General features: G+C 37.7%; 1 protein-coding gene and 1 long non-coding RNA gene across 9 annotated transcripts in view; one reads left to right on the top strand and one right to left on the bottom strand.

Annotated features, from left to right (window-relative positions):
• LOC115495544 (uncharacterized) overlaps positions 1 to 13,399 on the top strand; it is a 252,952-nt gene extending 239,553 nt beyond the window's left edge. For all 6 annotated transcript variants that reach the window (XR_012056395.1, XR_005980699.2, XR_012056398.1 and 3 more), the window contains one exon: positions 10,029 to 13,399. This is a non-coding gene — a long non-coding RNA (uncharacterized lncRNA). The remainder of the gene's footprint in view (positions 1 to 10,028) is intronic.
• Positions 13,400 to 17,119: 3,720 nt separating this feature from the next.
• The window catches only part of PRKD1 (protein kinase D1), a 115,257-nt gene continuing 108,021 nt past the window's right edge, over positions 17,120 to 24,355 (bottom strand). For all 3 annotated transcript variants that reach the window (XM_072930181.1, XM_030274575.4, XM_012574024.5), the window contains 2 exons: positions 20,251 to 20,336; positions 17,120 to 18,092 (listed from right to left, as the gene is read on the bottom strand). In XM_072930181.1, coding sequence (XP_072786282.1) covers positions 17,874 to 18,092; positions 20,251 to 20,336 — 305 coding nt within the window. In that variant the 3' untranslated portion in view covers positions 17,120 to 17,873. The remainder of the gene's footprint in view (positions 18,093 to 20,250; positions 20,337 to 24,355) is intronic.

Consider the following 24,355-nt stretch of genomic DNA (forward strand, 5'->3'; position numbering starts at 1 on the left):
TTGCCTTGCCTTATCTTTCCATACCTTCCTCCACTTGCCTTACCCACCTTGCCTTCCTTTCCCAGAACCCTGCATCACTCATATACTCTTAGATCTATCTTAGATACAATTTGATGAGTAAAGTCTAAATATTCATTTTAACATTCTCCGTTAAATTATGTGGAAGTGATGTACACATGGTTCCTTTGTGGTTTAGAGGGAGCTTTTAGGCCTCACACTGTGGGATAAAAAGCCTGAAGAAGCAAGAAATATTGGGTAAGGACAAAACATAGGAAAAAAGAAAAAAGAGAGCTCTCTAGGTAGAGAAAAGAAATTAAATTCAAGGTACAATACAGCAAAATTATTGGTAAACACTGATTCAATTACAATTTGTTTGATTGCTTTAGTGATTTTAATCCAGTTTTAGAAGAATGATTATCCCAGTGGTTTGGCTTTTCTTTTCTGTGCTTTTCTTTGTACTTCAAAAAAAAAAAAAATATATACAGCTGTGGAACCTTGTAAAAACAAGAATGCATCACTTGTCTGAAAGTTATTCAGATCTTAGTGCATCTGAACTGCTTATAAGTGATAAACAATTCTGATAACTTGGATCTGATATTATCAAAAGGTTTTATTTTTCTTACCTCTAATTTTATCCTATTCATAAACTTTGGGAAAAAAATTTACATTTTATTGTCCCACTACAACACTTGCTAGAAGGTGTGTCTTGTCACCCCCATTTCAAATAACTATGGAAGATTATGTCATAGAATCTTTAACGGTGGAAAAGATGTTCAAGATCGTCAAGCCCAACCACTAACACTGCCAAGCCAAGTGTACCACAAAACCAAGTGTTTTAGTGACACATCTACACATTTTTGGGACACTGCCAGGGATAGAAACTCGACCACTTCCCTGGGTAGCCTATTGCAATGCTTGGCCGTGCTTTCAGTTTCAAGCCAATTCTTTCTTTCAGAACATTTTTTTCCTAATAATTAATTTGTTTATACTTAAGATATTTATCAGATATACCATAGATGCCTTTCATGATCATGCCCCTTTTAATGAACTGGCTTGCCTACTTCGATTAAAGTAATCAGAGAAAATCTAAAACCTATAACTAGCATGAAGTACTGCTTGTCAAAAACTTTTTTTCTTGGAAAACAAAACTGATTTTTTAAAAATCTTTCTGAGAAACATACATTTATTAAACTCTCATGGAGCTTTTGTTTATTTATTTTGGTTGGGTTTTTTGTTTGTGGTTTGGCTTTTTTATTTTTTCTGGAAGGGTACTCTTGACACTTGAAAACAAAATTCTGCATAATAAACTGTTTGGATGTTGACTATTTGACCACTTTTATTTACAGGTTTGAAGAGCTATATTCATACAGACTTCTACAAGGGAGAAGGGGCCTTTATCAAGACTGTGAAATTTGGAAGGGAAATTTTACTGAGGACCACCAGCAGAATATTTGCCTATGGTTGAACTCTTAGGAGATATTTTAACTTGGTGCTGGCAGGTGCTCCTCTTTCAAGGTCTCATCCTGATGCCCCATGTTTACTTACATTAGGTACTTTGGAAGGATGAACAGTTGAGTGAACACTCAGAGATTTGACCTGTCATTCCAGAGTTCTAGATGTTGGTGATCTGCTTTTCAAAATAGTCATCAGTCTGTCTCAGTGAATTGGGCAGGAAGGAGAAAAGAAAGCCTTTCAACATTACCAGTATTACCCCAGTTCTGTTATTTTTAGGCAGCTCTGTTTAAAATCAGAGGGTTTTGTAACCTTGCATGGGCAGATGGACCTAAAATTTTACAATCCAGACTAAAATTTACATGAAAACATAAGCAAGAAGCAGCACTAATAAATGTGACAATTCACTAAAATTAGAGAAAAACTGAGCTTAGTAGGCCTGTTGGTAAATGTCTGGAGTACAAGGAAACATGCCTCAAAGTGTGTCTATGTAAAGCCTGGAATCAAAGTGTGCCTCAGTGGCTTTCAGATACAACTTGCACTGCTGTTGGTGAGCCTTTCATGACTGTTAGATTGGTCTCCAAATCAGGTTTTGGCCAGGATTACAGAGACTAAGAACTAATTGAAAAATAGCCCACTGTGAACCAATAAATGTTTTGTTTGTTTGCCTGTTTGTTGGTTAGCTGATTTTTTACACTGAAGCTCTTGGATGTAAGTGCTTTCAGTTCGGAGGATGATTGAGGGCACAGCTGATTTCTTTGTCAGACCAGAAGATCAGGGTTGGGAGCAGTGCAGTTCTATTCCAGCACATGGAATATTTTTTTTCCTTTTCTCCTCGAATCAACTCTAAAACAGAAACATGAGAACAGAAAAATGAATCAAACAGAAGTTAATGCCTGAAGTTTGTGTAAAAGAGTTGTTCCATAGGTACTATACCAAGAAACTTCCAGCCTATCAAGGAGGATGGGGGGCTTAAAGAACTTACAATATTGTTGTACAATATTCAATCACAAGGTTTTGCACTTGATAGGGAAGATAACTAGGAAGAGATTCTACATGTATCATGTGGCAGAAATTAGAGTGGCTATATGTATAATTTTTTTCTCAAGTTAAAAAAACCCCAATCATCTCTCTGAGCCTCATCCTTGTTCTTTTTTCCTGTTGTTTTCTGGAGTTCTCATTGAGAATCTACCTCTTTGCTTTTGCACTTTCTGCACACTACTGCCTCTCTGCTTCACCTTAACTCAGGCTAGCACAGTGAAGTCTCTTCACAGCAAGGTTGCTCTAGTTGTTTCACAACACTTCCAGCTTTTTTACTATGCAACACGATATTCAATTTCACTTGTCTAGTTACAATTATTTGCTGCTTTGATGGAGTGTTTTATTAATTCTATATTCTCCTTGGGATAATGCACGTAATGTGTGAATCTATCAATGCATGGTTTCCAGAATGTAAACATAATCACATTAGATTGCAAAATCCACCTTGTTTTCAAGTCTAAGATGTGTTTCCCTACTTTCAGTCTTCTATTTTTATTCTAGGGACTGCAGACACAAGACCTACAACTACAGCAAGCTCTAGTTGCTCTAGCAGTGGAATTCCTACTTGATAGCAGTTTGCTTGCAAATTGCAGCAGGTGGAGAGATGATGAGGCATTCTGCTAAGGGAAGACATAGTCTTTCCCCATCTTTCTGAGGACAGATGAATTTCCAAGATTTTCATAAATAGGGACAGATAAAAAAATACATTACATTTAGGATATTTGTTCTTTCCCCAGAACTATATAATCTCCTCCATTGTATTAAGTAAAAAACAATCTGATTTTACATTAGGAGGACAAAACTTTTGCTCCAGTTTGCATCGTTGATTTGGTGGTCGAAGGGTTAAATTGTAAAGCAGAGAGCTCACTTTTCAGAGAGATTCTAGGACTTTAGGTAACAATGGAGTTTGAGTTTACTGCTGGGATAGGAAGTCGAACAGCAAGGTTCAGCTTTTCTGAGGGAATCTAAGAGTAAGCCAAGAGGCCAGAAGGTTAAAGGGCAGTGCTCAGGCTTCCCATCAGTTCCAGATACTCCAAACATTCAGGCATTCAGTGGCTGGATTCCCTCATGACATTCAGATGAATGGCCAGTAGAAACGAAGAACTAAAGCTGGTCCTGCTTTCAACTCTGTAACTTGTACCTCCCTTATTCATTTAAATTGATGTAATAATCAAAGAATAATTTCACTAAAAGTAATAGGCAAGGAAAAAGACACCCATATTTTCTCAAATGTCTTTGAGCATTTATCCCTATATGTTGAACTGCAAGCAGAAATACAGATAAACCCAGTGCATGTACAGAGAGCTCTGACTCCATTGTCTTTTGCCATGAATGTGTGTGGTAAGGTATATTTTGCACTAAATATAGCTTTTTAGAGGACACAGTTTCTCAAAACATGTAGTTTAGAGGGTTTGCTGAAGCTCCGAGAGCAAGGTTTAGTAAGTTACAGCAGTAAGACTATAAGTTAGGAAAGACAAGGGCTGTTGTAGCTCATCATTGTGCAGTAGAAAGACTGATTAATACTAAAACATTTATTAATGATTCCAAGCAGCTAGAGACCATTCTGTGTGCTGCTTTTGGCCAGGATGAAAAACTCATTCTGAGTTCTGGTTGACTACAAAGACCATGCACAATTTTTTATTTCCCTTTTCACTGTAGATAAAAAAAGTTGAGAACACCTTTGCTCATATCTCCAGGTGTTGAATTTTGCCCCAGTTCTTTAATTTTTTACATCATTACACTACTTTTACTTCATTTAGGCTGTTTGTTTGATGAATAAAATAGCACCATACTGTAATTTTGCCTCCTGGATCCTGATGGTCTCTACATTAATTTGCTTTTAGTGCCTAATGTTTATTTTCAATTATTATGCTCCTTTTATTATACTTTCTGATTGATTTTGTGTGTTTTGAGCAATGGCTTCTATAATTTCTGATTTTACAGAATCATAGCATGGTTGGGGCTAAAAGGAAGCTGTGGAGGTCATCTAGTCCAATCCTTCTGCTAGAGCAGATTCACACAGAACAGGTTGCACAGGACCATCTCCAGGCAGGTTTTGAATATGACCAGAGAAGGAGGCTCCACAGCATCTCTGGACTACCTGTTCTAGTGATCTGTCACCCTCAGTGTAAATAAGATTTTCCTCATGTTCAGACAGAACTTTCTGTGTTTCAGTTTGTGCCTATTGTGCCTTGTTCTGTTGCTGGGCACCACCGAAAAGGCTCTGCCCCCATTCTTTTGACATCTGCTCTTAAGATATTCCTATGCATTGATAAGCTCTTTTCTCAGCATTCTCTGCTTCAGGCTGAGCAGGTCCAGCCCCCTCAGCCTTTATTCATACCAAATATGCTCTGGTCCCTTAACAGCTTTTTGTAGCCTCTGCTGGGCCCTCTCCAGGAGCTCCAGGTCTTTCTTGATGAGGGGAGCCCAGAACAAAGTACTGGGTACTGGACAAAGTACTGGACAAAGTACTCCAGACATGGCCTCACCAGGGCTGAGGAGAAGGGGAGAATCACCTCCCTTTCTGTTTTAGGAGAGGAGTGAAGTTTTTGTACCTAGATTTCATATGGGCACTTGCATGCTTCAAGAGAATTGTATCAAGTCATACAACACCATTTTCATCACCATCTCTAATGCAGAGAAATTGATTACCCCCACATGTATTCACGGCCTGGCCTCCTTAAAGTGAAACATACAGCTCCTAACCTAACCCCATGAGAAAGTCAAATTTTGACCCCTCATTTTCTTCATTCAGCCCCCTTAAAGTCCACCATGCAATCAATGAACAAGTGATATCGTAGGTGTTTTAACCATGCCTGGAGGGGCTTCTGTGACAGAGTTCAGATGTCTTGCAAACTGGAATGCTTGTAAACATTGATTTTTGATGGCTTCTGGTTGTATTTGCAGAAGACAAAAGATTTATTCATAATCTCATATGCTGTGGCATATGAAAAACACAAGTTTGACTACAGATATTGATAAAAAGGGATTATTTTTAGTTCTTTTTTTTTAAAATTGTTTTTTTTGGCAGGAAGTGATGGGGGAGACTTAAAAAAAAAAAAAGAAAGAAAGAAAAAAAATCTGTAAACACCAGATCTATAGAATGAATTGTTTAAACCAAAGTACATGAAATTTAGCTCTTTGGATGCTGAAGTAATATATGGAAGACTAGTTACTATGATTCACAAAGAGCCATCTTGCTGCTTAAGTACACTTTCGGTTTCAGCAGCTGTTTTGATTCATAATCTGTGCTGTAGCAAGGTTTATTTTAAAATACCAAGCAGGAGACAGGGCATTCAAACATCAATTACTTAACCGAGAGGATTCAAAACCTGAAGTGCTTAAAACTGAAATGAAACACATGGCAAATATTTTGCTTCCTGTCACACTGGGGATTCAATCCTGCAAGCTGTGTGAGTGCAAAGCTCCAGTTCATCTGCAGTTAACAGGTGAAATTCTGACATTGTTGTCATCAACCAAAATCTTTCGTTCACCTTTCACAGAGCCAATTCGACCACAGGGATGCTCTCAGAGCAGGGTAGGGTAAGGTCTCAGAGCCTTTAAATTCTTGTCATTTTAAGTTGTATTCCCTGCAGGCTTGCAAATATAAAATAATTTAATCCTATTCTTTAGAGACACTGGAAGGATGACAATGTCATACCTTCAGCCTCTAGGAAGGAGTGTTTAAATACTTGCATTTGGCTCTTGCAGCTGTGATTGGAGCTAATCTGCTTCACATCAGCCCTTCTCTGACACTGCATTCAGGTCTTCATGCAAGTTAGTGGCAGAAAAAAAAATTAAAAATAAATAAATAAAGCTCCAAACTTATTACGTATGGATATATATTACACCCCTATATTCCCTCAATCTTGTTGCCAAATCAGTATATACTTATCAGAGAGGAAAATGCTGCCCAGAATCTCCTAGCCTCTTCCTGTGTTTGCTAAGTCCTTATCTGCCAAGAGGAGAAAAAAGTCACCAGTGGTGCAGTGTGCAGGATGCTTTCACCATTCCTGGGATTGCTGGCAGCAAGGATTGCCTGGATAAATGAGATGCAGGATCACGCTCAGACAACACCTGGAATTGCCAAAGCATTCAGACATAAAGGTGGTCGAGAGGAACTTATATGTGGCATTCAAATTATTTTGTTAATGGTGCCATCTCCTGGTAGCAATTTGCTAAACTAATCCTTACCCGTACAAATTTCTTACACTTTCTATTTTAATACCATAGCCCTGAAGAGAGGTAAACAAAGTAACTTAGATGTCTTTATCTGCTAATGTCTGTTTTCTTATTTATAAAGTAATATTCAAATAGGAAACAAGCTTTTACTAAACAACACTGTATTTTAGAACAGAACTTTCAGGATATAGACCCACTGCTTTTGGAAAAGAATATTTTTTTTTTCTGCTCAAGTTGCTTTCATTTATTTCTTCCATAAGTATCAAAGAATATAAAATCAAATAAGATGATGCTTACAGAAAGCAATGAGTCTGCGTACCAATGCAGATCCTAAGCCACCACATTTTGGGGAAGCAATAGTGCAAGTCAGAGTGGGCTGGAATATTTGACAAACAAAGGAACTGTACACTGGAAGAGGCTGATGGCATGCTTAAATCAATAAGAAATATGTCTTCAGATTTTGAATAGGACTAGTAATGTTTGAATGATGTGTCCAGAGCCTTACAAAGACTCACTTTTCAGATTTAAAAAATAAAGTGTGGTGGAACTCAGAAATACTAAGACATTGCAGCAGAATAAGTGAAATATACATGTATCTAATTCCATTATACTACACTGGGGAAAACTGTCTTCCTGAACTTAATCAGTAAATTCTTTCACAATATCTTCTGTAAAGATAGATAAAATAAAGTTTGCAAAGGGCTTATATACTACTAAGTTCAGATTGACACAGCAGGTAACTTGTGATATAAACTTGTGTGTAAACTGGAAAATTTCTTTGTGAAGGTGAATTTGGCTTTTACTGTCCTTAGATTTGATACACAGATTTCTGTAGGATAACAGGTTAGCTACCTTTGCAGAAACATAGTCTCCTGAATTGTGTGGGCAACCTCCACTTACGAGCCGGAATTAACATGTATTCCATGTAAGGACTTCAGTGTTGCAGATTCCATTTTGGTGTAATATTTGTTTTTCTTCACATTTCTATGCTCAGAAGCCAGCACTAAATTTACTCTATCCTGGACTTGAACAGTATTATCTTACTCCACAATTGAATCAGCTGAAATCTCTGTCTTTTTAACTGGAGGAAAGCAGTTTTGAATTTTAATTTGCTATCTATTTCGTCATGTTTTTCCATGCTTCCATCATGTTGCCATCCTCTCTGTCTTCCCCAACAAAGACCAGGAGATGCAAAGGTACCAATCCAGCCACTTCCAGGCTGTGGCTGTTTTCCCCTGACAAGTCCAGCAGAAAGGCTTTGCAGAAAGTAGATCTTAATCAATAAATTCATAAAGGAACCCAACTATGGCCAGTTTTGGGAGCAGTCCCATGAGAATCATGCTGGAAAATATTCTATTTCTATTACCATGTGATGCCTAATGTGCAGATGAGCTGAAATGGTAGTAAAAGAAATAGGGAAAATGTTGCCACAAATAGTGTGTGGATTGCAACAGAACAATTTGCAAGGGAATGGAGAAGTGAACTGCACATCTACTGGAAAAGGTCAAATTATGTAAGTGGCAGAATTTTTACTTGGGGGACTCTAATGATAGACAGATGTGAGCTACATGTTAAAGTACTTAATACTGTAGGGTATCTAGTTATGCAAAAAAAACAGCTGAAGACTTCAAAACATACTTAGAGAGTACAATCAGAATGGTAAATAAAAAATTAAACTGTCAACTTTTTCAATATCTATTAGATGCCAGATACTGGAGAGTTTGAAGGCAAAAGAGATGTGGGACTGAACATGAAGAATATCAAGAAGTAAAAAGTAACCAGATAAAAGAAGCCCAAGAGCAATAATAAGCTGCCATCTACTTGTAGATAGTTGAATATCCTTTTTCTTTTTTATATTCCCAAGTGTATCTCATTATGGTTTAGCTGTGGTTTTTTAACTTGCTTTTCCAAATATGCTTTTTCATGTCAAAGAAAAATCACTTTGATCTAGAGATAAAAAAATGTATCTTACTATTGTCTCATGGATTAATGCTTCTGAACTGAAAGTGGGACATTCAGCTGTCTTTTTGTGCAGCATTATTTTCTAATTTAGTTCGAAGTAGCTGCCTGTAAGTTGCTTGGCAGCATTGCTCTGTGACCTCTGCTGACTAAAAGCTGCCAGAAGAACGATATCCATTTCTAGCTGTTGGCGTTTGCTTCTATATTTAAAAAGAACTTACCGCTCTTTTTATGCAAACGAAAGGCAGGGGGAACATTATTGTTCTGACACAGAGTAATTAGCAGCAGAATCCAAAGCATTCTGACATCGGACAGAAGGAGACTTAGTACCTATCTGAACGCGAATTACTGCCTTTTCGCATTAAAAATATCCCGGTAGGGATTTACACCGGCGCCCTACGCCGGGGCTGGCCAGGAGGTGGCGAGGCGCGCCCGGGCTCGGCTTTCTCCGAGGATGGTTCCTTATTGAATGTTCCAGTTTAAAAGTTAAAGTCTGCAGGGGGTTGGGAATAAGTTGGTAATACGTTTCTACTAAAAAAAAACAACAAAAAAAAAAAAAAAAACCAATTAAAAAAACAAAAAAACAAAAACCCACACCTCAAAACCGCCAAAGTATGAAAATATGTTGGTAATGGAGTAAAATCACACAGCCTCTTCTTTTTCAATTATCATGCAAATCAGATAACATAAGTTAATAGTTACTGGATGGCTCAGAAAATTGGCAATGCCCTGGCATTTTTGTCTTTGATCACTGGTTTGAGTTCAATCTAGAATTGTGATATTACCCACTTGGCTCAAAAGAGATTGCTTTGGTGGTTTCAGGCAAATGTATGGTTGTTTGCATCATAAAATGATGACAGCTACTTGGCAAAGCGATTTGAAAGCGGAGGCTAAGGCTTTGTCTGTACAGTAAAGTTGGGCTACTTATGAGAATTTAGTTCAAGTGATAATATTGTCTGGATCTAGTCATATTTGTATATCTATTTTTGTATGATTAGGGATTTAACCATTATAGTTATAAGATACTTTTGTGCTCATATAAATATGTATACTTTAGAAGCTGTGCCAATATAATTTTACTGGTAAAAGCCCCAGCTTAGCCAACAAAAGAGTACAAATATTGAGAGAGGATTACTGAGAGTAATAAATTAATTTCATCACCCTTAAGGCTATGAATACATGAATAAGTCTGCTCAAAACAAATTAGACAGGAAATACGTGAATCAAGATTTTAAATGCATGTGATAAGAGGGTTATTAAGTATGCAGAATATTGCAGCATTTATAATACTAGTCCTGTATCCTCTGCAGTACCTTGCCTACACTCTGCTGTCTCCTTCTCAGAGTCATGGAGTTGTTATCTTCATATTCTGTCTACTATTGTGCTTGCCACAGTCTGCTACAGGAGTGGACGAGCTGGAAGACATCCTTCCATCCAGAAGCTTCCTGACCCTCCTCACAAGGAAAAGCAGATCTACAGTAAATGTGGAAACTGCGGGTCTGTGAGATGGAAAAAGCACTGTGAGGGCTTGAGCAAGGGCAAAGACCTGGGACTTTTAAAGGAAGAGCATGGAGTGCCCCCTGCCTCAGGAGCTGGAGCCCAGTCACAAGATGATACCAGGGACAAACAAGGTCAGTTTTGACTGAAAGGGTGGGAAACAAGACGCAGAAGAAATCACATCTCTGGTACAGTCGCTGACACCTCTGTCCTATTGATCAAAAGAGTGAATTATGTCATGCAACCATGCTTCTTTTCCATATAGCATGTGAAGGATTTTACTGCTGTCACCAATCACTGACAGACAAGCCTCTTTGTGTGTGTGTTCTTTACTACCTCGAGCTCCACATTTTACACAGAGACAGGATATGCACAGGACAAGTTTAATCTAACATACTATGAAACTATATTCTACTTTGTTACAGTACTTTGTTAGCAATGTGATGAGAGATTTGTGCTAAACAAGGCTGGAAACAAGTGGATCTGCCATGACTAACTAGGGCCTGCCACTAGGACTTCAAGGGCTGTGCCTTTGTTCAGCAGCCACACTACAGACACTGTGACCTCTGAGGTAACTGTGGCTGTAGTTACAGGGAGTCTGTGTATTTATGAGTACTTCAAATGTGTGACAAAGACATTTTTTGTAAGTGGAATATAATTCGCATTTTATGGACACAGTATATACCCTTTGCCTCCCACAGAACACCTCATCTAAGGGTCTCTGGATGCATATAAGCTAACTGTAAATGTGAGAATATATCACTTAGTATACCTGCCTTTTATTGGCTTTGGGTTCAAGGTTACTGGTTTCTGGGCCCCAAGTCATTCATTTACTTTCTTTGTCAGTTTGCCATCTACAAATGTAGTTAAATATAGAAGCATAAGGAGGAGCTGACTGAGAGTATTGTACATTCCTGCATATTTTTGAATATTGCATTTTCCAAGCATCAGTAATCCATAAGAAGACTAAGATATGTCAGGATAATATCTGTGTAGGCACCCTTGTACTGAGACTGATTTTTTATTAATTGTTTAGAACAAGCCAGTTCATACATGCAAACTTGGGTTACCCCAGCTTTGAAGCTCAAACATTTGTATTCTTCTTCACAAGCAAGGGGCTAATAGTCATAAATTTTTAGAATATGTAAAAATATTGTGCACCTCATTTGTTGCAAAGAAGGGAGCAGGTATACTGGATATCTAGCAGTCTTTGTGCTCTTCCTCTTCTCTTTCTATGTTTGCATTCAGCTTTCTAATCCTACAGCTTTCTCTGAATTTCCTGAAAAGTAGTGATTTGAAAGCAACGGTCTGTGGAATTTTTCCTTCATGTTTTACTGAGCTCTGAGAACAAGGGATATTTGAGCTTTAAAGAAATACTTTCTGATTACTCTGTTTGTTTAGTAGGAATTCTCCCAGATTTAATGTTAGTGTATATGCATATACATACATTTGCATTTTTTATCCAAGAGAGGCTGTTTTCAGACCACAATGAATATGAAAAGGCCATTATCAGAGTGCAAGCAGTTAATTTTGAATTGGCCCATTTCCAGATGGAACACTGGTGTGCAAAACTTCCCATTAGGATAAAGGCAAAGCCAAGTTCAACCCGGCAATATTAAAAGTACTCTTTATTTAGATATCCTTATTTCCCTAAGAAAAACTACAGTCACTATGTTTTGCTAGTAGGTCTCATTTTTCATATTAGAGGTTTTCCAGTCTGGAGCTGTGAGCCAAATGCCTACTCTAACTTTTCATCACTAAGTGCCATTCTTGCATATTCTTGATTGTACTTCCATTTAGCAGATGACAGAGCAAAGCCTGTGGACACATATATTTTACATGGGCTTTTAAAATCACCTTAGTTATTGTTTTTATTAAGATTCCTATTCATAGCATGTAGTGGTCATCTGTGGTGAGCACAGAGTACAATGCCATGAGCAAAAGTGGCAAGCTTAGAAACAGCAACAGTGCCTAATTAGCCTCTGAAGACCTTAAATCCTAGTTCATAGGAATCAGGAAGCCTGAAACACCTAGAAACCCTCAGGGATTCATGCTTGCAAGCATATTTCACTTTTGAGAAATACAGTTAAGCACTCTGACCTGTGACTTCTGGCAAACTCGGCTACAGCAGCAGAATGCCCTCCTGTCTGCCTCTTTTCCAGATGCCAGAGATGGCAGAATCATAGCTCTAATTCACAACTGGAAAAATTCACCTAAACATTAAGATAAAAACTGTGCTTAGATTCTTCTGAGTGTCAGCCAGAAGAGTTGAAATATTCTATTTTTGCTCTGTTATAAGGCCAGAAACAAACAGCTGGAGGCTGAGACAGTAACATCTTAAACAGCTGCAGCTGTTTACTTGGTAATGTGGGCCAGGTCCCTCAAGTCAATTTTTATTTTTTTAAGAATATGTCCAGTTAAGTTTCCATGTATTAAATTCAGTGACCTAACTGCTCAAATAACTCATGTTTTTATATGCCTAAGTCAACAGAGGAACCATAATATCTACTTGCTTTTCACAGGGTAGTCACTAGGACTCTCTGAAAAAACAGTCCCCACTAAAAGTGTCAGATGTCATTACCAATAAGTCACTATTCATTTTGGAAGTTAAACAAAAAACTATTTAAGTTATAGTTGGCAAATGTATCATAAATTTATATTGAAAAATAGTTTGTCTTGATAGAAATACTTCAACAGATTCTGCCAATTTTTGTCAAACTTTGGCAGCACACACATGCTTACAGATTTCGGCATTTGCCTTAAAGACACATTTTCATCATGCCTGTTTTCCTTGTAGCTCCCCTGGTTGGCACCCTGCCTGGCAGACTTCTGCAGAGTGAGGCCTCAGGTTCTCCAGACTCACAGAAGAGATAGATTCCCTTAGTTTAGAACCTTAGTGCTTGGATGCCCATGCAAAACATTTCATTTCATAGAACCTTCCAAAAGAGCAAGTTTTCAGTCTGAAACTAAAGTAGACTTTTATTAAATTCTTATTTGTGAACGGCTGATGTTCAAGTTTGTAGATGTGCTTAGTAAGGCAGCAAAATAGTTTATGCTCATGTGCGCTCCCTGTTCACTGAAATAAAGCAATGATGCATCAAGAAGCACAAATAGTAGCTCATCCAGTAGACTCCGATTTCAGCATTGACTCACTCTAGTTGCTAAAAACAAGGTAAACAAAAAGCAAAGAGAAATTGCATCCCACTCACATGTCAAATTTGTCACCACTGAAAGTGCTTGATCTACCAAGAGTTCCTCTGATTTACATTTAATTTGGTTATTTCCCACCTGGCATATGCATGGAAAACCCCAGGAATATAAGATTTTAGTTCAGATGCCACAGGTCTGGTGAGGCAGAAGACGGCCAGTGCAGTTTGTGCCTGACTTCCCTTTTTGAATACATTTTGATCTATTTTTCTAGGGGAAAAAAAACCCTAACTAGTTTCTCCATGAAAGTGGTAAGTTTAGCTCAGTTTGGGGTGCTAAACAACTACAGCTATTAGTCTTAGTCTCTGGAGTATCTGCATGAAGTAGAGCTTTTCCAGGATGCCAATATTTTTGTACATCTAGCTGAATACTGCACCATAATTCGTAATTATCCAACTGTAATCTTTTTTCCCAGTCTTACAAACTGAAGTACTATACGGGGGTTAACTTGCCTAGTGATAAATTCTTAAAATTTTCTTACTAGGTTTTTTTTTTCCTTTCTCCCTTATTTGAAAGGATGCCAAATATCTGTATCAGCTTGCTAGCATTTTTCCTATCATGTCTATGACTTCATTGTCCAGGAAAAATTCAGGTGTGCAGAAGTGTTGGTTTATCTAATAATGTGAAACAAATAATCTTTCAAACAAAACAAAAACAAAACAAAACAAAAACCCCAAAAAACCTGTAATTAAGAAAAAACAGACAGCTACTGCCTTGACATGAGAACAGGATTCGCTGTTTTCTAACTCCTGGAGAGATGAGACTCTAGGAAGGCTTTTCAGGAGTGACGTGTAGAAGGGTAAGAGTAGGGAGGATTAAAACCAAGGAAAGTAGAATATCCAACTGGTTTTGAAGAGATCCTGCTAAGATGAGAATGAGGAGGTCTGATACATATCTGATATAATGGGAGAGAAAGGCATACTGATGGGAATTCCTTTCCATACTATGATGTGAAGATATGGATGAATGGATGGATGGATGAATGGATGGATGGATGGATGAATGGATGGATGGATGGATGGATGGATGGATGGATGGATGGATGGATGGATGGATAGTGACAATTGGTTGAGCAGCTGCATGACACTTGAACTGCACAAATTGTAAAAGTGCCTGCTTTTGCTCACCTTGTTTTAGTTAAACTGGACAAGACACTGGATAAACTGTTTCTGACTTACCAAAGATTATAGAGGTGAAAATATCTACTTCACATAAATCAGAAATTCTGACTTCCAAGTATGGGTTGGATACTTCTCTGCACTCCACAGCTAAGTTTTGACACAATAAATGTGTCTTCAGATGTATGATTACCTGTACACGTGCTTGATATGCACAGGATATGGTGTGGCAGAAAATGAAATACCATCAACAGGTCAACATGTGCAGGAACTGTTGGCCTAATGGAAAATGGTAAAGGCCATGGAAATATTGCCACAGACTAGCTTATCATTTCTTTTTCCTGAGTTTGGGAAAAAAAAAAAAAAAGGAAATTTATTCAGGACAGCAAAACCCCAGATTTCCTTCAGTACACTTTGATGCTGATGTGCCTGTTCCATTCAGGCTACGGGTTAGGAATCAGTGAATTCATCTGTCTGGCTCAAATGCAAACAGCTCAAATTTCACAGTGTAATATTTTTGAACAACAGCAGGGAAAAATTCAATGTATTATATTGGCTAAAGGCAGATTATTTTTTGAAAAGCAATGAATATTTACACAAGTTTCTTAAAGTGATGAAGCAAGCTTCAGCACTCAAAAATCCTTGCAAAAACAAAACAGGCATGGAGATGAAAAAAAGTTAAATGTGCCCCTATTAAGAAGAGTTCCTTGGAAACCATGTTCAGTAGCTAGTCAGCAAGTTTTTTAGGATAGAAATTTATTTATACTTTTGTCTCTGCTCCACTGGCAAAGAGTGTATTGAAAGTGCTCCATGAGATTGAAAAAGTTTAACACAGGTCTGTGCTTAGCAAACTCATGTGCATGCCAAGCATTGTTATGGACATTGGGGTTTAGACAGAGGCACTCAATGGTTCTTCTTCCTTCACTGAAAGTTGTAGTTTTTATTTTTGTCACCCACCTTCTTAGACATGCTGTTTAAAGTTACACTGGTTGCTTTCTCACTTAATTTCTACACTACTGTCCATGCTTAAGAACAGAGTGCCAGTATGTTATTTGATATTTCTGAGAATTTATCTGTGTTGTTGAAAACTACCTTTGCTCAAGAGTTAGTACATTAATTGTAAATGAAACCAAGTCACTACTAAAATCCCAACTCACCTAAATTGATCAATATGAAAGCAGAGCTCTAAATCTGTTACTGATTAATACTAAGGGAATGACACAACAAAATTAAGGCACTTCTATGAGGTCCAGGCTCCTTATGAGCAACCATGATATCAGCATCTGAAAAAAGTCTATATGACTCCGGTAATTCTCCTAATTTCCATTTAGAAAAGTTAGTTTCTTTGACTTGACCCCTGGAATACTCATAGAATGGAAGAGATATAATCTTCCTATATCCATGAGTCCACCAGTGCACCTATAAGTGGACTTTTAAATATACTCAAGCACATACACTTTTACTGACAGAAAATCTGATACTCAGCTCAAGCCTATGTTTATGTTTACTGTACAGTCAATTGATTATTAAGTGTAAAGCTGAAAGAAAAATAAACAATGGCCAATGATGAGCCAATTTTTAGTCTTGTAGGAACATCCTGACAAAATATAAATATGGCAGAAAATACAGCATGGCAGAATTTGACCTTGCCCAATAAGAGCTGCTTCAGAACATGTTAAAAGGCCATGATTATGAGAGACCTTAAGCAGAAAAGGATTTTGGGTTTTTTTTGAAGTGGGAGTAGGGAAAGAAGGTGAGGAGGGAGGAGAAAGATTTATAAATTTTTCACAATACTTTTTAATTTTCTAGGATCTCATTTTTTCTGTTTGAAGAGAGGTGCGTTGTCTTCATTTCCATTACAGTACACATTACTATCCAGCAGCATTACATATACAGTACATAACTATCCAGCAGAGGTGCAAAATACAGAGGAAGAATTCTTCTGGCTTTAGTGATCTTCTATATCTGGCAAAAATTTTCACAGGACAAAGCTCTTCAATGAAAGAATGGATTTATCTAATGAAGAGCTCATGACTAACATAAAACCAGTATTTGAGGACTAGAGCTTTACCATATGTGGCGATTAGCTCCTACCTTTGCATACTTCTGCCTCTACCCCAACGCATCTTTAAATTTTTAACCTCAGTATTCATTACCTATACATTAACTGTTTTTTTTTCCAAGACAGACAACAGCATATAATAAATTTCAGCTTTTCAGTGAGTTCCTTGTCACATGTTTTTATAGTGCAACCTGAACATCTCCCACTGTTAAAACTAAATGGATTAGCATAGGTAGTCTAAGTAATTGTTAGAAATGACAGTTAGCATCTTTAAAGTTTTCAGGGGAAGAAGAGCAAAAAAGATCTGCAATACCTTGTCAGTTCAGTATAACTCAATGGAAAAGAAGAGCAGCAAATTCCTCAAAAAACTAAAGTTCTTTTAATGCATCCTCAACTTCCCCACTCCCTCAGTGTGTTTCAAAACTGAACAAAATCAGCCTGATTAGGTTCTTATAAAATACGTGTGATAGGTACAGAGGTTATCCGGCAGCATTTACTCACCTACATCCATGATGTCTTCTTTAATGATGAATTAATTTATTCTACATATTTCTGAAGTCACTCCAGGATTACTTTAAACAGAAAGTTTCATCAATGAACCTATTTTAACAAGACTTTTATTGAAAACATACACAAAGTAAACACATTCTTTAGCTTCTGAATGTACATATTAGTGAATATTCATAATAGAGAAGAATATTTTAAGAAAAAGGAAAATACAACTGACATGCTGCAGTTTATATTTTACTAAGGCATTTAGGCTTAAGAGCAAGTTATGCTGTGTGCATGTGTATCTATATACACAAACACAGAAATACACGCACAGGTTATCTGATTTGAAACTGTACAATTCTATGCAATTCATTATTTTTTGCCTTTTCTATTTTTAGAACACTAAATAAAGCTTTTATCCAAATGGTAGAAGTTGTTCACAGAACAGCACTTATAATCTACTCTTCAAGAGTTTGCTTACAATTACAATACTAACGATGCACAAAATACCCCCGAGATTTTCACGGGAAAGTTCTCTCTTACCAAAATGAGGCTCAAGTAAGAAAAACACTAGTTTGCAAAGGCACCGTGGAGACAGGTTTTAATACATTAAATACAACATGAATCATTCACAATAACAAGTTTAGTGTTTCTGGGAACTTTTGTAAATACAACACAGTTGGTCACACAAAAATGTTTCTGTTGATTTGTCTTGGCAACTCAGATATATCAACAGTGTAACAGCATAACAGCTTTGTTCCCATCTGACAGAAAATAATGGCAGTTCTGCAAGGCAAACGTTAAACCTGACCGTATGTATTTATTAATTCCACAGTGTTTTGACAGATTATAGGGGATGCAACTTAAAGGATGCTGACACGCTCACTGAGGGCTTTCATTTCTGTTTCTTCTAGCTTGGTGTTTTCGTTATGGTTAGCACTTGGACTGATAAGGTGTGCTGGATACTGCAATCCATGTTCTTCTGAATACTGTTCCCACCGGGAGTCATCACTTTCATGGGTGATGTAACGCTCCCCCATTTTACATTCCAGTTCCCTTAAATCTAACCAGGTTTGGTAGTCCTGAAAAAGAATAACAGTATTACTTTTAGATTTCCTAAAACAAATTATATTCCCTTCTGCTATCAGTAACACTCAAAGTGCTATTAACTCAGCTATCTAAGAGTCATGCCTATTACTCTAGAATGGAAAAAATCTATATAAATGTGAAATCTGCCTAAAGATATAAATTTCATCTCTAGAGGATTTTTTGATAAATTGATTTTATTGAATTGTCGCAAGTATAGTATTGAGATGTTACCTGTTGTTTTGCAAAATGTACGGATATGTATAGATTGCTATGATATCTGAGGCATGGTGGTAAAGCAATTCCTTCCTCTAGTCACAAGATAAGGAAGAAGAAACATCTTTAAATCACACATGTACATTCTAGTGATCTCTATCAGTCAAGACAGTCGAGTCTGTATCTCAGGATAATCATGCAGAACATACATTCAGATTGGGTTAGGAAAAACTCCCTTTTCCGAACTTGGGCAATTACTGGTTTGCTCAAAGACATGTATATATCTAAACAATAAGGTAGTTTGGAACTCCATGTTGACAACCAAATGTAAGGATGGAAGTTAGTTTGAGTCTCATGCTGTTTAGACCATCATGTACTGCAGCATCTTATCTGTCCAAAGTATGCAAGTTTAATAATTTCTTTTCTTATTCCTACCCAAAGCATGCATGAAGCTGCAGTAATAGAGTCAATCCTAGTTCCATGCAGACTCATCTCTCTTTATGATCCTGTATCCAGTTTTCTTTTTTTCTCCTTCATCTTGTCTCAGCCTAAGACACAATTTGAACCACATAGCCAAAGTACCAGAAAGCCCAAACACAGTAAATGCATAGAGCTTTCATCTTTAGCAACTCATATACTTTGGCCCATTTTTAGAGTCATCACCGTCCTGTAAGGAAAAATAATCAATTATCTTTCCTTAGCCTGCAAGGTAGGACACTTGTAGACAGAGGATTCATTCCAACCCTGGTGCTAGAGCTGCTGCTGAACTGCCTCATCTTAGTTCACCTCCACTTACTACTACACAAACAATAAAAGTGGATCTAGAAGAGAAGGACCCTGTCCTGTCACATGAGACAGACAGCAAACATCCTTGCTGTAGACTTTAGCCCAGACACTTCTGGTCCTCAAAGACTCAAGGCAAACGCATCCTGAAATGGTTGCCAGAGAGAAGAGTCTTGGAGGAAAAAGCTAGTGAGGGACAGGAAATCTGAGAGGAAGAAAGCAAGCTCCAGATAAATGTCCCTGAGAAAGATGGGGTGCAGCGTGGGCAGTTAGAGCCCTTTATCTCCTGTACCAGAAGGTCACCATCTACTTTGAGACACAGTATCAGCTACAAGATACCAAAATAGGACTCCGTTTTCTGGTTTGATAAAGATTCCTTTGGGACTGGGGATTCTGTATCTGGTCTATGCTGTGCCTGTGCCATAATTACTTTCCTAGATGCAAACAAAGCTCCCTTGGGAGATCCGACAGGCTGATGCATCTGTCTGGCCTCAGCCTGTCCTCATCTCCAGGGAGGGACATAGTGCCCTGGCCTGGGCTGTTCCCAGGCTTCCCTGCTCCTTGGCTGGGGATGCTGGAACAAGCCCTGGCTCCTCCCTGCTTTGTCTTAGGCCTTAAAGTTGCAGCAATTTTGCTGCTGCCAGGATAAAAGAAATTACCATATCATATGGTGAGCACAAGACTGAGACTGCTGGCTTCTTAAAAATTCCTTATATCTCAGCTTTTAGTTGAAGAATTCAGTTGAATGTGGTTAATGTATTTTCCTGGCAAGCACACAATTTCACTAGTTTTTGTGATGACTGTAAAGTGAAAGCCCATTGGATAATTTTAATAAGTGAATCAGAGTAAATTGTAGGCAATGAAATAATGTAAGTCAAATGGCTACAAGGAGTTTTCTTATATACATAATTTTTTAAGTAGAAAAAAAATGATAAAATATTTTAAAATTTATTTTGACAGCATAAGACTGTTTAGTACTGTAATCTAATACTTCAGAAATTAATGACGTAAATTGGTGAATGAGCATGAGGTTCTAAGGACGTAAAAACATCTTCAGGTTTGTAGATTTTTGTAGATTCTATTGTGCTGATGAAGATTTGTTATATGTTTAGAGTCTAAACAGGAAAGGAAAAAATAAGGAATTTGTAGAAATACCTGCAACCATGGGTGGCTTAAGGTTTTGTCCACACTGTAGCGCTTTCTCATTTTCACTTGCAATAAATTATTTATGAGATCAATAGCTGAAAAGAAATAATATTGGGAAATGTTAGTTCAAATGTATTTGTTTTAACCAGAACATGCAAACAGAGAGCTACACAGACATGGTAGTTGTAAAAAGAGGGCATTTATCCCTTCTTACTTCCTTTTACAAATTGCAGCCAATGCTTATATATCTGAAGGCACCCATGCAGCCCTTCCTAATGGGATTACAATTCTTTTACTGAGCTGTTGCCTAAAAATAATTCTCAAACCGATCTTGCTCAGGAGAAAACTCATGTAAGTGAGGTCTACAGTTGTGTGATTTGACACATTGGAGGCAGAGGATGAGCAACATTTGTCATAATAAATTGAGTTTTCCTACACCAATATTTTTGGAAGCAAGGTGCAAGGTCGCTTTGAGTAAACATATTCCCTCATGGCCAAATATTCCACCTTTAGCATTTTCCTCCCAAGAACAGTATTCTTCAGGTACCACAGTAAACAATATATATGTATATATTTTTTTTGAGACTTTCAGTGTCACTTTAAGCTGACAGCAGCACCTTACTAGTCCCTGAGTGGAGAAATCAGGTTTTGTAAGTCATCAAGTCTTGCAATACTACTCTTTTGAAGAGAGCATTACTTCTACTTGAGAGTCAACAGTTGGCAGTTTCAGAAAAGTGAGAGGGCTTCTTTTAAAAATGTAATGATTCACTGAGGTACACAGAATCACAGAATGGTTTAAGTTGGAAAGGTCCTTAAAGATCCAACTCTCCTACCACACGCAGGGAGACCTTCTACTAGACTGCATTGCTCAAAGCCCTGTCCAACTTGTTTTTGAACACTTCCACAGATGGGGCACCCACAACTTCTCTGAGCAACCTGTTCCATTGTATCATCACCCTTACAGTCAAGATTTTTTTCCTAATATCCACCCCCTTCTTAATAACCAACCTAAACCTACTCTCTATCAGTTAAAAACAACACCTTCCCTATCACTATATGCCCTTGTAAAAGGTCCCACTTCAGCTCTATTGTAGCTTCCTTTAGGTAGTTCAATGTGCTATATGGTCTCCTCTGGAAACTTCTCTTCTGCAGGCTGAACAAACCCAACTCTTTCATCCTGTAGATATGTGTGCTGTGGTGCCTGAAGGGATGAGACCCATGAGCTAATGACCAGTGCATGGAACTGCAATGAGTGACCCATTTGGAAAAATCTCTGGAATAAGACTGATGAGCTTTGAATGCAATTACAGAAAAACATTTTTTTTAAAATGAGGCTATAATGAAAGGTTAAATCCTATTAGGTGGTGCTAAATGTTCAGCATGTGTTCTGGTGGAAAGCTACTGTTATTCCAGAATAACTGACTAGCCACAAGGAATGATAATATTCCTGTAATTTTTCCATTACATCACATTATCCCTTGGCATGTCCAAAGTATGCTGGATTACATCTTTATTTCTCTGTATCACAGAGACAGGGAAAGATGGTCTTGAAATTAACACAGACACATGGCATCACTGAGGGGCACTGAGTCTGAAACACTGGGTCAGATGGATATTGTTGCCAGCTGGGTATTAAAGGAGCTGAATAACCATCTTGTCTCTTTAAAAGAGTATGAGATAGGACAGAATTCTTTAAACCAATTATCTCTCAGGTTGTATTTTGTACAACAATATGGAAAAGCTTTTCTTTATTAACAGACTTTCTCTCTGCAGGCTCCATTTGCCATCTAGGGCTTTATGTGTGCTTCTGCCACGGGGCAGAGCACAATGAAAACAATATCCAGGAAAGTGGGAATGGACATGGAAGTCTATCTGAATTTATGCAGTAAGTTTGACAGACAAAACTATTCTTGGTGATAGACTATCACTAAAGTAGCCCTGACTTCCTGGTGGTGAATACTGTCTTGGAAATCAAAGCAATCATGGGAACGACAGAAAATAAATCTCAGGACTTTTGACAAAGAAAGCATTGCCAGAAACTCTGAGCCATTCTTTTCCTGGAACAGATGGTCCTAATTTTACTTTTCTATTGTGGACAAACAGATTCTTATCTACTGACTCTTTTAGTATCAAGTACAGTTAATGCTAAATTCTTTAACTCTTATTTTGTTCCCTCTCAAAATGCTGGTGAACTGTATGTGCAATAAGAAAAGTCAGTGGATATCCAGTAGGATGATTACTGGCAGATGGCAAAATTCTTAAAACTTATTTGTTTTCCAAAATAGTGGTGTTAATATTCTTCCTCTTTATTAATAGGAGACATTCTCAAGTTCAAGCTATGGGGAAGAGACTGGGAATCAGTCATACACAATGGTTTTGATACCACCTGTCAAAAAGTAGTGACCACTGTTTTTATCTCATGTTTCAAAGAGGAAAACATAATCCCCCACCTACAGCAGTATTTCTGGGTATCAACAAACATCAGCATCTTCTGCAACACTGACCAACTTACCCCTAAATTCAGAAGAATTACAGTAAGACTTCAGTCTGTCTTTTGATACATAAGCCAGTGCTGAATGTGAATTTAGCAGGGCTACCATTTCTTTATTATTTTCAGTGGTATTTGGGCGTGTATGACCTTCAGAGTTCATTTTTCAATTATTTACTATGAATCTCAGTTTGGAAAATAGGTCAAGAACTTGATGAAAGGGTGGATTGTCCTGGTAACTGCTGCAATGTTGGTGCACATATCTCAGCATGAGCCTCAGTAACTGTCAAGTACCTACTGAATGTTCTTCCTGCCTCTGAGGGTTGATAATGTCTCTATTACATTCCTTCTGTGCAACCCACTGGAAGCAGATATGACTGTGAGCCTCACAAGTGATGAAATCATATTTAGCTCTTCAACCTCCCTCAAGTTACAACAGGATGAGGGGCCCCTTTGCTTCTTTCTTCACTTCAGGACAAGGATGTATTACATGTAATAACATATTTCTTTGTATTCTTGGGGGAAATTACCAACGGCTTGTTGAACAGACCAGAAAGGCACTGGTCCAGAAAAAAATCACTACAGAAGGTGCACAAAAAAAGACAGGGAAGCAAACTATGATGAAAGTGAAAAGGCAGTTTCCCCTGGATGGTTACAATTGTCAGTATTGAGCAGTTGAGAACAGTTTACACAGATAGTCTGCTTGTTTCACCACTGCAGTATTGCTGTCTCTGTAGCCAGTTTTGCTGTTTGTTTTTAGCTTTTTGTCTAGAGTTCTTTTTGTCAGGAAAGTTTTGCCCATCCCTTGCCTCTTAAGAAATAAGCACAAATAAATAATAAGCAGAAATGCAACAAGACTACTAGAAGTACACATGAAGTGGAAACTAAACTATCTGATACAATTTTATTTGCTTGATTACTTAAAGTTTTCAAACTTAGGTGAAGGAAGAAAATAGAAGCTTCAACAGCAAAGCAAGTGTCTTCCCTACTTTTTATCGGGAATCATGCAATTCAAGAAATGCCACTTCTTGAACTTGTACGAATTCTGTCTGAGTAACAGAAGCCAAGATGCAAGTGATAGATACAGGCAGGGCAACAAAAGAACAGTGCAGTGTAAAGCAAAGAAGAATCTAGGAAGTTTAATAATGACATTGTGAGTGCTGGAACTAAAATGCTTCAAAGACATGTGGAAGTTCACTGTTTTTCTCTCTGTTTAAACTCACAAAACCCCCATCCTTTTCTGACAGATCCTGACATGACAGCCACTATGTTACAAAGCTTAGTCTGGCTTCAATTCATGTAAAATGAATGAATAGTAAGATTCAAGTCCTAAAGTAATGATAAATTTAAATTTATTAAGAATAAGTACACCTAGAATACTACCTAAACTTACTGCCAACATTTGTACAAATTTAAGCTGCTGCCACTAATATAGGAGGTCCAGGATCTCCTAGGCCCTGGATTTTTCTAAGAATAGGTTAATTGATTAGAGGTCATCATTATTATAATTTTTGCATACACACAAATCCCTTTCCTGCTGCTGGTCAATACAGCTTAGCTGACAAATGTTCCAGTGTACATGCGGCTATTTTAGCATAAAATGATCTTCAGCTGGCTGAGATTTTC

This window comes from Taeniopygia guttata, chromosome 5 (genome assembly GCF_048771995.1).
Source record: "Taeniopygia guttata chromosome 5, bTaeGut7.mat, whole genome shotgun sequence".
NCBI classification, from domain to species: domain Eukaryota; kingdom Metazoa; phylum Chordata; class Aves; order Passeriformes; family Estrildidae; genus Taeniopygia; species Taeniopygia guttata.